Source organism: Orbicella faveolata, unplaced genomic scaffold, assembly GCF_042242905.1.
Source record: "Orbicella faveolata isolate gen_17 unplaced genomic scaffold, um_ofav_v1 contig_1, whole genome shotgun sequence".
Classification (NCBI taxonomy): domain Eukaryota; kingdom Metazoa; phylum Cnidaria; class Anthozoa; order Scleractinia; family Merulinidae; genus Orbicella; species Orbicella faveolata.
This window is the reverse complement of record NW_028301536.1, coordinates 1190097-1207284: the sequence shown is the minus strand read 5'-3', so window position 1 is coordinate 1207284 and position 17188 is coordinate 1190097. Positions and strand designations below refer to the sequence as shown.

Genomic DNA, 17188 nt, shown 5'->3' with positions numbered 1-17188 from the left:
AGGAGACGAAAGGAGATCATCAATAATATATAATTTCCGGCCTTCCTTTTAACTTTTTGTTCAAATAACAAAGTAACTTAAAGCCCCATTATCCGTACAGAACAGTGTCAAAAAAACGCCCAAGATTTACATAAAATGTTTGTGATCCATAATGGCATTTTTGAAACAGCCTTCAGAATTAATGGGAACAGGAAATTGAACCTAATAGTTGAATGGACAGGCGGTGCATATATATTTCTCTTAAATAGGGCACCATCTCACTATTGTAAGTATGAAAATAGAAAATTCCAAAACACATATTTCCATTGATGAAAAGCAAAAAAATATTAATGATTCGTTTTTTTCTTAAATGTTACTATATTGATAATACACATGAAAAAATTACTCGATTCTGATTGGCCGAGAGCAGTGCAGTTTAAGTGTAACACCGCTGCAAAAAGTGTAACACCAGTGCAAATTACACATCGCAGTTCTGGATTATGATTGGCTGAAAGACAATAAGAAATTTTCTAAGCCAATGATATCAACTTTTTGAAAAACTCACTCGTGCAAATTAATTCCAAATTGAAGCCGAAACCTTATGATTACCTATACTAATGTACTGAAACTATAATAGGGATGCATGCACAAGCTGATGGTATCAAACTGAAAAAAAACAAAACAAAACAAAAAAAAAAAACGCCGAAAAGCGCCCAAAACTCATTCCATTTCGTACTTGAACATAGTTTTGGCAACCGGTTCTGTAAAGAATGTATGGAGACTGGACATAACCAATTTCACACAACCGTATAGTTCATTTTGGAGAAATGTCATGTAATAAATGAGTAATTGTATGAAAGCTCGAGTAATTAAGGATTTACACTAATCGTGATATTTGAAAATACTTTCAAATTGCACTCGCCTAAAGGCTCGTGCAATTTTGAGAGAATTTTCAAATATTACTTGTGGTCTAAATCCTTAATTGCACACGCCCTTCATACGATTACCTATACTAATTACAAAAGGCATTCAATTTCCATTTGAATTGAATTATCACTGAATACCCCTTCAATAAGTAAACAAAGTCATGTTTGGTTAGTAGCAAGTTTTAAAAGCTGCCAAAATTAGCACTGACTCAGGGGCGTTCGAAGTATTACTTTTAGCGTTTTGTGCAACTTATCAATAATTGTAGGATGGACTTTTTTGACGTGAATTTGTCCTGAGAAACCTTTCAGCGCTGATTTCAGGGCCGGGAGTGAGATGTTTAGACAGACGATTCAACGCATGACAGAATCAGTATTGGTTGCTGGAGAATTAAATAATCAATTCCCTGCCATAAAAATCGTTTTTAAGAAAATACTGTGTAGTAGGCTCCTGAGGGTAATAGGACGACTTTTTCTATATAAAGCACGCAACATTGTAGGAAAAAATAATATTTAGACCATCTGGTAGTACTGACCGGCGATCACATCCAGCTTCTCCTTAACATATTAATGCAAAATGAAGCAAGCCTGTCATAAGAATATAGCAACTTATCAGCCTAGAAAAATAGTATTGAACAATTTCCATTCTTTCAACAAGTTTCGGTTGACTGTTTTATTATTCAACTCGTTATTACAACAAAATAAAATATTTACTTCATTAAATGCCTTCTAGATTTCTTTAACGATTAGTATAAACGCCTATGTCAATAATCATACAAATAAATAATAAATTATAATACAATTTATTAATTTTGCCTTGTTGCTCAGGAATTTTTTTTCTTTTCTACAGGTAATTTTAAAATACCATACATTCGCAGCATACTCGTATGGGCTGAGTGTAAGGTTTTATCTCCTCGTACCCTGTGTTTGGATCACATCTACCAGTCTTGTAATAAAACTTCTGATACATGAGAGCATTCTTGCACATGCCATGCACTCCATGTGAGCACATGGTTTGTCCACACGTAACCTCGTTGATGTATTTCGGAATCCTGTCGTAACCCAGGAACGTGACTGCAGGACACGCACTGCACATGCGCTTTAAACCACTGTCTGTTGTGTGACAGTTTGCGCGTGACGTTAGAGTGCCCCTCTGTGTTGGAGGGTTAAAGGGAAGGTTACGGATCGATGAGACGTTCTTTGGCGACACGCTCACTGTTGTAACAAGATTGGGGAACTTCAGAGCCTCCCTCCAGGTAATGGCCATGAATCGTCGATTGTATCCGCCATACGTGCTCGCCCCTTGTCTAGTGCCTAGTCTGTTTAGCTTTCTCACCAACTGTGCTCGGCTGTAAGACTTGCATCCAATGCTGTGGCGTTTTTGGCGGAGAAATTTCAGCGGGGAAATCGTCCAGTCCGTTTGGTTGCCATCTACTTCCAGAGAACCAAGTTCCTCTGTGGAGGTGGGAACACCGCTAACTGTAGTAAACTGCAGGCAGCTGATAATCGCCATGACTGTTAAAACGAGCTGCAACCGCAACCAAAAAGGCATTAAAATTTCACTGCGTGTATTTACAGCGTTTCGTAAAATGAGTTTTCCAAGATCACTAACACAATTTGGCGACCTTTTAAATCGAATTGTGGACGACTGTACGGTCTTCTGGTATGAGAAAACGTTTCTTCCGCGAATAAGACAAAGTTGTATTTAGCTGTAATAGTTTCCTTTCGCGAGCAGAAGGGCTCTCCACAAGTAATGAAGACGCACTCCACTGTTGTACTTTAACTTGTTAAGCATTTTACTGTTCATGCCGCGAACGAAGGGATTTCTCCTTTTCTCCTTGAAAATAGAATCTTGAGAACAATTTTGAGGCTTATCTCATCTACTCCGAGTAGTTTATCGATCCTGTTCACTCCACTAATTCTGGAAGCATTCTGGTTTCGGGAAATGTCTAGGAGCTAGATTTCCCATTTTCCCATTTATTTAGCATTCTGTATAATATACTCACAAACAAACAATGTACTCACCAGTATTTTAGTGTTCATTTTCAAGTAGATGAAGTACTGCTGCAATCAACAATGATAAAGTTCAGAATAAAGCCGAACAAGTTTTGACAAAAAAAGTATGTAAAGGTCAGCACCTTTTGTACAATTTTGTCAACCCCCAGGCATGTACTGAAAGATTGCGCGGCACGACTTCAACTGCAAAATCACGTTCAATGGCTAGCCCTTTCTCGGTCTGGCACGTTTTATCAAGCAACTTTACAGATAGCTGTGAAGTTGATTTTGCAACCTGAACGAAATTGAGATCAAACATACCTTTCTGTTCCAGTATCTCTCTTGTCTTCGATTGTTCAGTAAGCTATTGCTGTGCGCAAGTTCCTTAACTTTTATCCTCACCAGAAGGTAGCCCTGTATTTATAATACGAGATTATCATAAGGGATAGTCCCGTTGACACCATCTGCGGGTTTTGCCATCATTGCTCTATAATTAGTTTGACGGAGAAGACGGACAAGAGGGCGGTGAGGAAATTGCCGAGTGGGCGTTGTTTGCTTCTTTGTCGTCAATCTTATCATCTTTTAAGGGCACCCTCTTGGCCAACGCACAACGTAACACAAAAGAAGGGAAACTATGATATTAGTGTTCACTGTTTTTCTTTACATGATTTCAAATAGAAATTTCAGACTAGATATGCTGAACTTTTGTCGACGCGATTTCCGAAGCATTTCCTCTCTTCCTTTTTTTTTTTTCTTAGCACGTTAAAGGGCGTAGGCGTTTGGCTTCCAATTGAGTTTATGTTCCTGTTTTCTTTGCTGTACAGAGTACTTAGTCTTTACGTCATATCTTTCATATCCTTGTTATTGATAGGCTGGCGTGTATGCTAATGAGTCGCCACTTGGGCCTAAGGCATTTCAGGTCAGATATCGTTTATAAATAGATGTTAAGGATCGTTTACAATTAGTGCTTATAATAGATTCGAAAACACAACGGCAAGGCCTTACATGGGACGATATTCATAAATATCTCGTAAAAAAAAACCATGCACTCTTTTTCATGTATAAGAATATTACTTTTCCTGTCCGGGCTGAATATTCTTATTTTTTTGGCGAGTTTAGACTGAAAGTATTCTTGTGAGTAGTCGTAGACTACAGCGTATGGTATTTCCCTTTTATTAACTTGGATGGCGTTGAAGTAATTGTTTGTATTCTTAAAATATCGCAAGTTTCAGGCTCGATATTCTTATAAAATACTGCATATTCCTTTAAGAAAAAATATATTGAAACAACTGAATATTACAACACAAGTGGTCGTTTAGCAGCTTATCCGTAATGTAGAATTTATCTTAACTTTATCTCTGACCATTTTATTATAACAACGCTCAATGACGCCAACGTCTTCCCTGCACTAAAATGATTTTGTTCAGTGAATTGAAATATACACTGTCTACTCAAACAATTAGCTAACGAGTCTCAACAGCCCAGGTGTTCTAATAATTTTACGTTTTAACCGTTAACGCTTCAATTTAGACCATTCAAAAACTGAAATTAGTCAACAATATAGTCTTAATCGTTGAGTAGTTTTTATTATTCTAGGTAATTGTCGACCTATGTTTGTGTTTGGTTCGCAAATCGCGTGACAATTTGGCGTTCATGATCAGGAAATCCGCTGCTTATTTACCGGCTTGATATCGGCGGCTGGCGTTAACGTCACAATGTGCTCAGTTGAGGTAGCGCCTGGGTAATTTTGCCATAAATAATCATGTCTTACACGCACAAAAAAAGGTTTATCTCAATGGCTTGATTTCTGTCAAACGTGAGACATCTTCAATCTCGATTAATCCCGGGAAGGCAAACGTTGAAGAAAAAAAGTTATGCACGTCAGAAACTTCAAATGCCAGGATAATCATTTGGAGCACGAAAGTAAAGTCCATAAAGTACATATAGTAAGGCCTTTTATCACTGTTATGGTGATTAACAGGGGAATATATAAAACACGCCTTTACTCAAAATTATCATTCTTTCAGGTTTTTTCCCCTAGTTTCCAAAAAAGTGTTCTGAGGCAAAACGTTTCCTGCTAGTACGGAAATCAACAAACTGGTGAGGTCAAGACTGCAGTGCAGCCCGCCCGGACGTGAAGACTATGACGCATGCGAGTGAGGTCAAGAAATCTTGAAAAATATGGAAAACAGTGACGTTTATCGCATTTAGTGATTTTAAAATAGAAATCCAAGCAAAATATTAAAATCGGCACATGCGTTTTTCCTGCTAACTATTGCTTTGGCAAAATTGTTTGGATATTTTTTCCCCTGAATTGGAGCATGTTTTCAACAATTTGTAGCTTCGCCTTTTTTTCATTTAAGTCAAGAAATTGGCGTCTTTCACCGTAAGATCGGAATGACGTCAGTTTAAGGGCCCATTAACCGATCTTTTTGAGCCGTTGCTAGGGAAAATTTAGTCTCATATAACCTCATCATTTTTAGTTAGTTCAGAGTTATTTCATGTGTTTTAACTTTTTCCTGATCAGTAACACTATTGATGACGTCATCAGGCCATGCCCATGGTCATGTGACTAATACAGAAAAAATGCAAAGGCTCCCAGGCAAATTACTTTCCCGGGATTTTTTTCATTGATTTAGTATTTTAATTTAAATCCTCATTACACTATGCATCGATTTTGTTTAATTTCTAAAAGGTCAGATTTTGAGAGCATTTCAAAACATTTTCTGAAAAAAGCGTGATTTCGAAAAAGGAATGCATAACTATGTTGCCAACGTTGCCTTTCGAAAAAGGCTGAATTTAATGAAAAACCGCGTTTCCTTTAGCATTTAAAGAAACCGGAAGTGCGCCCGATATCTATTGGAAGTTACCCTATCAGCGCGTACGCAATTTACACTACCAGCGCACTTCGGTAAGATCAAACAAAGCCACACGGAGTTAGTTTTTCTCTTTCTATAGCTCTTGTTTTTCTGTCTTTCTCTTATTTTGTCTTTGCTTGTACTTTTTTTACTTTGCATTTTGCGAAACACAAAGAAAAACGTCTAAAATGTGAGCGAATTTACAAGTTTTTGAGTTGTTTTTATTTTCCGCGCTCAGGCTGACGTAAGTGACCGGAGGTGAAATTTCACCTCCTTAGCAACGCGCGCGAGCGCGCGCATGAATCGGTTAATGGGCCCTTAAGAGAGCGTGCACTTCTATTAAAGGTGTTTGCTAAAGGGCTAAAAAAATAAAGTATTCTTTGAATTGAACGCTTGTAAGAATAAAGATCACATGACATTCAATGAAAGTTTCCAAGTATGAAATTTGAGTTTTGCATTTTAAACCGTAATGAATGTCAAAGCGTATCTTATTTGTTCCGCCCTAAACCACGTGCAGTAGCATTAATTTGTTTTAAATTACGTAGTCTATTGATCTACAAGACATCCGGTACTCTCTTTAATCGCAGGCTTCCCTACGGAGCTAGTGGGATTCACTGACTTGTCACAACGTTTCAAGTAGCGTAACTAAGTACCCGAGACAAATAAGTATACGTAGGAGCTGTAATCATCTAAAAGTGAAAGCAAACTCACGCATGTGGTGTTGGCGAGATATTTTAAAGCGAAAATCAAGTTCGATAACCCACGCTTTAAAGTTCTGTTTAGACTGGTGTAGAAGGATGCGCTGGTGGCAAAAACAAACAAACAGTACAATACAATACAGTCATTACATTAATACATCGCACTTCTCCTAAGTAAGTTGTATACTTTTCTTTAATGTTTCTTTTGAGAATTTTAGATTACATCAACGCAGTATTTCCAACAGTTTACACTACAAGCCTGAGATCTTCTGTCATAGAGGCAAACAAGTAGGCTGCACTCGTAAACTCGTGTCGTGTTAGATTTCAGTCGACCTTGATCGTCTCTTTACGAAGGAAACCGCATTCACTACCGAGTGATTATCGATCACTCTCGTCCCCCGTCGTCCACTCGTTCTCGATCGACTGCCGTTTGAGAACTCTTTTGATTACTCCCAAAATCATAAATTTTAGATCCTGATTCTAACAAATTCTGTGAAGCAAATTTAAGTCCCAGCGTGATGAATTCGTCCCATTGTATGTGAAGAAAATGCCCAGGTCTACTGATTATTGCACGTAGTTTGAATGTTTCAGTTTCGTGATAAATATTTTCTATTCAAAACTGGATCACTGGATGAAGCAATTCAATAGTTTTCATTGGCTTAGCCATCATGGTATATGAGGCATTATACCATGCTCAACTAATATGGGAAGAGTACGCGCGACTTTTGGGAGCCTTTTATTTTTATTTTATTTTAATTTTCTCAGTATATTTGGAGGCGTTTTTAATAACCATGAGATGATTATAGCAAACTCGGCGTTACCGGTGCACGCTCGTGGAATAATTCTTAAGCATATGGAAAATCACACGAGCGCTCTTAAAATCAGGAATATACTTATTTCACATACTGATAGTCATCAAATTTTTAATAATCTCCCAAGACTTTTCTGTCAATACAAAGAAAAAAGGAAGATGGGTTACAGCTGAGCTACTTGCTCTCGATTGAATACGTGAGTCACTTTTCAAACTTCTTTTCACGGTTCGAAAGGCTGTCATACTGTTTCTCCCACACTATATTCCCATTGGCCAGATTGAATAAAACATTGTAGTGAATATTACGTGCTATTTTGGCTAAATGTTAAAAACCAGGGTGTGTTGGTGACGATTTGAATTGAGCGATGTGAAATCAACGGTGAAATTTAGGGTCAAAATGATCGATCCAATAAGATAGCGATGATAACGCCCTGAAATCTTCTGCGAAAGAAAATCAGTAACTTGACAGTTGTTACGTAGTGCATGAACTTAATCAAACAAAAAGACATTTTTTAACCATTCGTTTGCTCAAGTCAAACCCTTAGGTGTCACTTTTGTTTGCTCAGCAATTTCTTCTATGGTTCGTTCACCAGCTGATTCATCATGCCTGTTGTTGATGTCAATGTCTTACCTCCTTCATCTTGGCGTGATCTGTAAAGAGGTGGGACAGTTGGACCAACGAAATCAGTTGGCGCGTACCAGTTAATAGCTAATATATTCCGCAATTCTTGATCCACGTTTCATTTCTCGCATTTTGTGAAGTGATAATGCATCCACAGGTAAGCATAGTAAATTGTGACATCAGTAGTCTTTTTACCCACGGTAACTGAGCGCATTTTCTTGAAGGACTCCCCCGATGGGTGAGTGGTCTATAAAGACGTTGCGCCGACAGATTGATTCATTCTTTTGGTCGCGCTTAATTTGATAGTCATGACTTCTCTTCTTTACACCCGAGTGTACAATTTGGACTTTTATAATGACCGTTTGTTGAAGATCAGGCATATCTACTGGCTGTAACAAATGCGACGGACTATAGAGGCATAATGATGAAAAAAGCGTTTATATTCTTCAGCGCAAAAAGGGTTACAGGTTTAGGAATATAGTTTACACGTGTACAGATTGCTGATATGATGTAAAATCCAAAAGCATTGGTGGTTTTTATGTACCGCGAGGTAACCCATAGAGTGTTTAGTCATCGCTTTTTCATTATTATTTATTTTTGGCCATCCATGTAGTTCTGTGTAGAGATCGTCTGTAAACGTAAATTTTAATCGATCAGTAATTTAATCCCATAGATCTCTTTGGTTTTTTGAATGGTTTTGTTTATTTCGGTTGTTTCTTTATTTTTCATTTTTTTTTCAAATGAACATGTCGACTGATATATTTGTTGTTGTTGTTGCCACTGTTTTTGTTGTTGTTGTAATTTCTCGCGGCTCCTGTATTTTATTTGTATGTATTTTCGTTATTATTTAGTGGCACTAGTCTTAATCAGTAACTGTATTCATAAAATCAAAACGAATGCTCGTAAACACAATTTTAACAAAGGAAAATTGAATAACATTATCAGATTTAACTTGGAGTTTTTCTTTACATTTATCTAGGTGATTCTGTTTTTCACAACTTTATCTGTGGTTTCAGTTTGTGTTCGTCAACTCGCGCACGCTCAGTCATCTACGCAACAAATCACGCGAGTTGCACTGAGCCATGGCGATCACGAAAAACGTCATCATCCCTGCAAGGCATCTGTTACCAACATCACTGTCCCTACCGGGAACAGTGTAACTTTGTGCATGGTACCCACAGAAGAAGAACTTAGGGAGCAACTGAAAAAAATCGGAGGCCTGAACAGGTATTATGCTGCAGTAACGAAGGAGGAAGCTGACGAATTTGTAAGCCTCCTCCCTTCCCCCCGACCAACCTCTCCTAGAGAAAAAGCCGTGCCTTTCCCTATCATATGGAGTCATCTCTCGTCTGCAGTGTCACGCAACAGAAGGGCTGTGTCACTCCGTACAGACCAGGAAAATAACATAGTAAGCTCCAAGAAGACTCGTTGTATCCATCGTGGCGATCGAACAGAACTCGGCATGGTTCGCTTGTGTTCCGAGTGCCAACGAATCTCCCGGCTGAGTTCCGATCGTTTCCCACGCTATATCAACGAAGTTGCTTGCAGCGATGAAATTCCAACTGGAAGAGGGCTGGAAGAGGACGACTTGTTTTGCAACAAGAACAAAGGAATGTGCATTCAACGTTTTCTTTTAATAGATTTTCTGGTAAGGACTGAAAACTACGCAGAAGTTCCCTCGCCAGATCCTGAACGCTTTCCTAGAGCTTTCAAGCAAGTTTGGGAGCCTTACACTCAGAAAATCCGCAGTTGCTGCGAATGTCAATTATTGTAAAAGTTTGAATGTAGATTAGACGTTAATGTAGGTCGGCCGAAAACGATGGCAGTATCAAATGCTGGGTCAGATCTGAGCGAAAATGTCATGTTTTGGGTTAAAGTACAGTAAACCTTCCCCCCACCTTACCGTTACCTCGTTAATACGGTCACCTTTTTTATTACGGCCACTTATTTTCTGTCTCGGAAACGCCCTTTCATTTTCTTATCTAACCCTGTTAATACAGCCAACACCTTTAATACAGCCAACGGCCACACTCTGAAATCCCAACCCGTTTGATACTTTGCAACTTTACCCTTAACAAGGCCACTCGATTGACGAGTCAGTTATGTTCATCTTTCCATGGTTTTAAAAATATTTAATGTACTGACTGAATTCCAATCTTTTTAAAATTATACCTGCATTCTGCATGCTTATTAACGAACAGTTGTTTAGAGGTGCAATTGTGATATATCTGTCAAGTCGTCACTTAAAATGGAGTCACTTAATACAGCCAAATTTTCATCGCCTATAGGTTATCGTGTTAACGTGGTTCCACCGTGCATGTGGTAAAGGTAGCCATTTTTTTTAATGAAATAACCCCGAGAAGGTGGCCACAAAACGGAAGATAACAACAAGACAAATAGCCTGTAGCCAGACTCTATAGCAGGAATTTGGCATGTTCTCATGCTAAACCAACAAGGTAATATTGTAACAAGAAATTTGACACAATTATGCCATTTTAATTTAATTTAAATCTGACAAATCTGGTTTTACATGTATTCAGGTAGTTACTGTTTTAATTCTTCCAGTTACAAGTTTCTTGTGATGTTTCCGCAAAAATTATCTTTAATTTTTAATCAATGTACTGTCTAATTCTCATTACCATAGCGAAGAAAGAAATGTATGGAAACCAATAACGAGAATTTTTGTTTTGAACTTGGAGCTGAATGAGTTAAACAACACGTTTTACATGCGTTTTAAGAGAGCTACATAGTGTCAGAAAACTCAGTGGTAAGGGGGGGAGGGGGGTCACTCCCATCTCTAAACTACGAAGATGTGCCGCCTCAAAGAGTAGGGTTTTAAGGTGGCTCAAAACAGTTTCCAGCAGTTATATTTTGATGGGTCATTATAGCCACTCTAAGACGCACCTTTCGGCAATGTTTACATAGGGTTCAGAGCCACCTTAAATTTTCAAAAAGTTAAGTTGGCTCTGAACCCTATGAATTTTTTTAAAACTTTGCCAAATGTTGCGTCTTATCATGCTTATTAAAATTTAATAAAATAAAAAAAAAATCACTGAGCCGTTTTTGAATTATAAGCCCCTGAAGCTGTGATTGACGGTGTTTTTAGCAGGTCATACTGTTGTTATGGTAATCTATTGTGTCACGAAAATCAATGATAACAACGTGTTCACCAACAATGGGCAGTTTTTTGATACCATGATTGTAGCATCAAGTGATGAAGAGTGGTTATAACGACCCATCAAAATCTAAGTGCTGGGAACTGTTTTAAGCCACCTAAACCGTTTTAGTTTAGAATTAGGTTTCGATTGTGGCCTGAAAATTTCTGCAGATCTACGTACATGACCGATACATTAAATGTAACGAGGGAAAGTCACTGGATTTGATGTAATCTTGATCAGTGATTGAAAAAAAAAATAATAATAATAAGGCCAAAATTTTAGAATATCAAGTATGAAATAGGGAAGACGAAAATAATTATGGGCTAGGGCTTTAAAGAACCGGCGGCACTTTTCCCAGTACCAAATTCCCTGGATCTATCCCGCGCCCTCCCCAGACCAGAAAACTAAAATATCTACATACTGTACTAAGGTTGGCCCTGACACTGGCAACAGCTTCTTATCTCTTGGGCGAACGGTTTCCAAACCTGCCTGTAGACCACGCTGTATTGTGGATCAGGTGACGGAATTTGTTCATAGTCGTCGGTTTGGACCAGAAGATCTTGTGTAAACGACTGCTGAAGACACATACCGTCTGTACGCTGACCGCAGAACTGAGGAGTACCGCCAAATATAGACGTACTCGCACCATCTGTTCCGCAGATTTTTTCGTTGATGAGTCGGGGGAACTTATTTTCTGGTAGCTTCGTTATCCACCAGCATTCTTGGCAGAGGTGCCGAAACCCCACTGAAGATATCTTACCTTTATCGTCACATTGCTGTATACCCTCCTTCAGTGCTCTTTTTGTTCGGCCATGATTGTCTTCTTCATCCCTAAAGTAGTCTTCTTTCTGGTCAATGGAGCGTCGTCGTTTTCCACTGACGTTGCTTGACCACACGATCGGTTTTGGATTACTGGCGATGGGAGCAAGAGGATTTTCAAAATCCAAAGCGGCTTGCTCCAAGCTGACTGCGACGTAATGTCTGTTGAATCCGCCAACGGCTTGAAGTTCTTCCTTGAGCTCATTTTCTGACGGTACCAAACACAGGACTTTGTCACCTTGCGAAGTAATCACCGTCTGATTCACCTTAGTTTTGGCACAAGGGTGAGCGGAAGTCCCCTCTCCATCGTTTTGTGACAGGTCTTCGCCTTTAGTAAACTCACGCTCCCCTCTCTCTCCGTTTCTGTAAATGACGTCACTGTTTTGGATGTCACTTGCACTTTTGCTCGGCATGGAGCTTGCACCAGTGGCTAACATTATAAGCGTCATAACCGTCAGTGAAAGAGGCCTTACTAAAATCTGAAAATATACAATGAAATAAAAAAGTTGTGGAGGTTCAAGTTGTTGTTTTACAAAAACGCGTTAACGGATCAAATGGTTTCGGGTTTTACAAAATTCTATGAGAGAGAGAGAGCTTGTGTAAGTAAATGTTAAAAATATCTTTAAAAGGACTTAAGAGGCTGTAACCGACCACTAATTTTACTTCGAAAATTCGATTTTTCTCATAAGCTGGGATTTCGAAGCCCTTACCTAGTCAATCACTAAAATGAGTTTTATTTGATTAAAAATTCTAACTGAAGTTTACTAGGATATATTGAAGTTCGGTCCGCTCGACACAAGTTGCATGCCTGCCGAAACTGGAAAAATAGCACATATTGCCGGCGCTCTAAAAAAAATAATATTCGCTCAAAAGTCCCAATTCATTTTTTCAACTATAGATATATCATGGCAGTTTGCTTAGCCATGTTGCAATTATAATTCAATGTTGTTCCTTCAACGGTTAAAAGAAGATTTTCTACCCGTTAAATCGAGTTTTGAATCAAACGCGAAAATAGCTCTACTTTGAAGGCACGTTTTAAAAATGTGGCACCCGTTTGGAACTGCTGAACTACATGAATAGAAAGTATAAATTCCCTTAATTTAAAACAATAATAAAATTTGTCTGCCCACTAGGTTTAAGTTAAAGTTCAGGAAATTTTGAAAATATTCCAGCGAGTAACTAACACCTCGCCTTCGTAAAGTGCTCCGATAAATTCACGTAAATCTCTTACCTGGTTTCAAGATTAAAGCTTTGGCCCTTTGTAGCGATCCTTGAAACCTAGGCAGCATTAAAACTGCCAGCTCTTCCTTCCAGCTGTAGGTTTGTATATAATTAAAGTACATTTACACGTTCCTCATCTGTGTCGAGCGTGACGGTCACATACTTCGATGTTCTTTGTATTACTGACTGTTGTTTTCCTCGAAGCCGGTTTAATCATGTAGACTCCTCTTGAAAGGTTTGTAGAAGCACTCTTTTGGACAACTCTCGGCACACATACATGTATGAACAGTAAACGGTGATCCGCCGGGGAGCCAAGGAAGAATCGATAAATGCCACGGCCATTTTGTGTTTACAACGTGTGTTTTAGTTCCCAATCTTCCCATGAGTATAACGGGGAAATGATGTGGTGTTTTAAATTAAGGGAAATTTATACTTCCTCTCTATATAGTTCAGCAGTTTCAAACAGGTGCCACATTTTTAAAACGTGCCTTCAAAGTAGAGCTATTTTCGCGGTTGATTCAAAACTCGATTTAACGGGTAGAAAATCTTCTTTTAACCGTTGAAGGAACAACATTGAATTATAATTGCAACATGGCTAAGCAAACTGCTATGCTATATCTATAGTTGAAAAAAAGAATTGGGACTTTTGAGCGAATATTATGCTTTTGAGCAATATGTGCTATTTTTCCAGTTTCGGCAGGCATACAACTTGCGTCGAGCGGACCGAACTTCAATTAATCCTAGTAAACTTCAATTAGAATTTTTAATCAAATAAAACTCATTTTAGTGATTGACCAGGTAAGGGCTTCGAAATCCCAGCTTATGAGAAAAATCGAATTTTCGAAGTAAAATCAGTGGTCGGTTCTTACAGAGACACCCTCTTAAAGCTTATTGTTAAAGGTTGATTTTTACCGCCATTAAGCGTCTTTTTAACAATATTTTTAACATTTACTTGTAGTATAAAAGACGCAACGCAGTTTCCTCAATACTATAAAATTTGTGTAGGACCGCGGTGTTGTTTACAGCGTTTTTAAATGCACTAAAACACTGAAAGGAATCATAACTGATGAGGGCTCACACAGTTGTAAACAACCCAACCAACTAAATAGAATTGGAAGCCGCGACTAGCAAACCCCAAGCGTGGGAAAATGTGCCTAAGACAAGATGCAGTTGGTTTTGCGCAGCGTCCACACTACGCTGGAGAAATTGGAAAATGCAGCTTTATTTCTACGGCAAGGCCTACCGTCCACACTAGTCTGTCACGAAAACGGAGCTTTTCGAAAACCCTCTTCAAGGCGCAGGAATTTGAAAACGCCTAACCTTCCCTTCCCTGATCGAGTTTTCTTCAAACGCAAATCCAAAATGACCGACGATTGTTGCGTTTTTCAATGTGGACGGAAAATATTTGATGCGTTATTCAGAGCGAGACTTCCGTTTTCAAATTCCTGCGGCGTGGTGTGGACCGGTCTTAAGTTTGCTCCCGAATAGCTTAGGAATAACCACAATGTCTGATTGGTTAGAGCACTGGCGCATGTTTTTTACACGTAAAACCAAACCAAACCACAAAACTGCGAGAAATTGGTCTCGAAATGCACTTTAGATCTTCAAATGACATTAGTTAACTATCCAGTGCCGCAATTTCCGCCTTACTCCACGTTGCCAATTGTGGGAATATTGCAATTTTGAACAAACAACTGCGGTGTCTGTCGGCGCTACAAATTACACAAATTATAAGCATAAGACATTGTTTAGTTAAAATGGACCTCGCAGAGGTTGCCATAATCCACGAGTGGGATAATAATTTTTCTTTTTTTTTTAACGTTTTTTGTTTGCTTTACTACTGATATCAGCCTTAACAGTCACTTAAAAAAATTGAGAAAAAAAATTGTGTTTTCTTCAGTTTCATACGCCTGTAAAATGGTTCATAGTGAAATGAAACCAATACAAATTTCTTTATCTATCCACAAAATGATCCCTGCTAATGTAATAAAATTAGTATTCACTGATGAATTACTTTTTTCTAACTTTTTTCTTTATTTCGTCTGTCAAAATGATTTCAAACTCAGTATGGTTCTTGCAATATACCAAGTCGATTTGAATATTACAGTGAGCAAATAATTTTCACTCGAAATATTGAAAATAGCTTCAGGGCGTTACACTGGACAATAAAATGAAAACCGATATTAAAAATAACGCGAAAAAAAAAAAAAAAGCAGCCTCGTATTGTACGGCAAATCGACTCATGTCGATGATTATTATGTATCGATATCTTAAATGCAGCGCTATTCAGTTTTTAAGCTGTGTTTTGATTCGCTTACATCTGCATTCGCTAAAGTGAACTAAATACTAATGGCATGATTCGATGCTAAAAGTAAAATTCTTTACCCTTGTTTGGTCGATCGCCAATTCCAATCCCACGCCGAAAGAATTAGTCAGACGAGGAAAAGCGTTTTACACGGAGCATGGTTAGGTGTTCTCAACCATTTCATGAACGGCCACAATTGTTAGAGAGCTTTCGGTGTTAATTTAATATAACTTCTTGTGGTAACAGACAGTGATTCATTATTCAAACTTATTCAGTTTTACGACACTAGTGATAACGAAGAGACCAAAGGACAGAATGTCTAACTGAGTGAAACTGAAACGCGACTTCAACATTGAACAACTAATATTGCTATATTCTGGACAAAAATTTGACCTCTCTTTCCGAAAATGCGATTCTACTGTCAGTTTCACTCGATTCACGGACTTTTTGAATATGCATTTCTCTAAATCGGTCAGTAGGAGATGTCAAATACTGTTTCTCAACTTCTTTCTTACCTTCATTTTTCAAAGTGCTGCCGTCCCACTTTCTGCAAACGAAATAAGCTCAACACTTAACATGAAGGCAATAATTGGTAAAGTGCTCATATGTAACCCCCAGCTATTGGTTTTAATAACTTTAACCTTGTAAAACAAATAGTCCTGACATTTGTCATTATCTCGATAAACAAACGCACTCGTTTGTAAGTTTCTATCAACCTCAATCTTCCTCTTACAGAGATCTACACAATAAGAAATTTATAGTACTACTTTAATTGCGATCGATACTGTTTCAAATAGCAACTTTGATGTACGAAACTTCGAAAAGTGTTCGCATTCAAGTATTCTTATTAACTAATGAATTGATATTAAACTTGTAATTGGATGTACCCACGTATTGTTTACAAGGTGGATACTTTGTCTCAAGCGACAATTTCTCAGGAGCAAAATAGCGATGACTTTGTTGATTTTCATTAACAATTTACAAGCCAGCATAATTTGGCCCCTTTTTCTAGGAAAAATTACCACAATGAATTGACACAGTGACGAAAGATAGTTTCTTCCCACTGATAACTCTTCAAACCTCCACTCAATGTTGTTAGTTAATGGCATTCTTCTGGTAGAAATTATCGTTTTTGCAGCATTGCTTACTTGCCTGAGATAAATCCCGTATAGACCTTTTGGTCTGAAGATGCCTCCAAGTCTTCGGTCTGCACTGAACCACGTTGGAAACACGAGATAGTACCGTCTCGTAGGCGTTGCCCTGGTTGCCATTGGTTATCAACATCTTACATGCTCCATAGAAACATCCTGCCGCAAACATAACAACTGAAATTGGGAGGAAATGCTTTGCGATAGCCACCAGAGTCCAGAGCAACGAAGAAAAATACAAAAAAATATTTTTAAAAACTCGTAAAACAGTACTACAGTCAACGAATTCAAACCTTAATTAAAAACACTGATAAGTAAAACTAATTCTGTGCAAATGAGTCTCGTAAACTGAAACAAGCATATTTTCGACGCTGATCTAACATGGCAAAATTAATCTTTTTAAAAAATAATAATAAAATAAAAAAACCTAATGTAACGACACATCGCAGGTTGAACTGAGTTTTGTCAAAGTGCTCAAAATGAAATCGGCGAGGTTGCGATCCTTGGTCTTTCTTATGGTCAATTTGTACGGTGTTCGGCATTGGCAGAAGTAATTAAACTACAACCCTCATTCAAACTCAACATTTCATTTTAAAAACTCCAAGGTGGTCTCTAAATAAAACAATTTAGTTTAACAAAAAAAAAAAAAAC

The 17188-nt window shown here is 38.2% G+C and overlaps 3 protein-coding genes across 4 annotated transcripts; 1 reads left to right on the top strand and 2 right to left on the bottom strand.

The window, feature by feature from the left end:
* Positions 1 to 1560: 1560 nt before the first annotated feature.
* Positions 1561 to 4179, bottom strand: LOC110042702 (putative skeletal organic matrix protein 8). 2 transcript variants are annotated; one of them, XM_089283815.1, is made up of 3 exons: positions 3219 to 4179; positions 2928 to 2963; positions 1561 to 2430 (listed from the first exon to the last, which is right to left on the bottom strand). In XM_089283815.1, exons 2-3 carry the CDS (start codon positions 2943 to 2945, stop codon positions 1759 to 1761), a joined length of 690 nt encoding a protein of 229 aa, XP_089139941.1. In that variant the 5' UTR covers positions 2946 to 2963; positions 3219 to 4179; the 3' UTR covers positions 1561 to 1758. The 2 variants fall into 2 exon arrangements, with proteins under 2 accessions (XP_089139941.1, XP_020603728.1); XM_020748069.2 differs by having other exon boundaries at positions 2928 to 2966; positions 3219 to 4176.
* Positions 4180 to 7900: 3721 nt separating this feature from the next.
* LOC110042704 (putative skeletal organic matrix protein 8) lies at positions 7901 to 10602 on the top strand. Its single transcript, XM_020748070.2, has 2 exons — positions 7901 to 8043; positions 8866 to 10602. The coding sequence occupies exons 1-2, from the start codon at positions 8032 to 8034 to the stop codon at positions 9658 to 9660; spliced, it is 807 nt and encodes a 268-aa protein (XP_020603729.2). The 5' UTR covers positions 7901 to 8031; the 3' UTR covers positions 9661 to 10602.
* LOC110042700 (uncharacterized) lies at positions 10372 to 16011 on the bottom strand. Its single transcript, XM_020748067.2, has 2 exons — positions 15905 to 16011; positions 10372 to 12342 (listed from the first exon to the last, which is right to left on the bottom strand). The coding sequence occupies exons 1-2, from the start codon at positions 15908 to 15910 to the stop codon at positions 11470 to 11472; spliced, it is 879 nt and encodes a 292-aa protein (XP_020603726.2). The 5' UTR covers positions 15911 to 16011; the 3' UTR covers positions 10372 to 11469.
* Positions 16012 to 17188: the final 1177 nt, after the last annotated feature.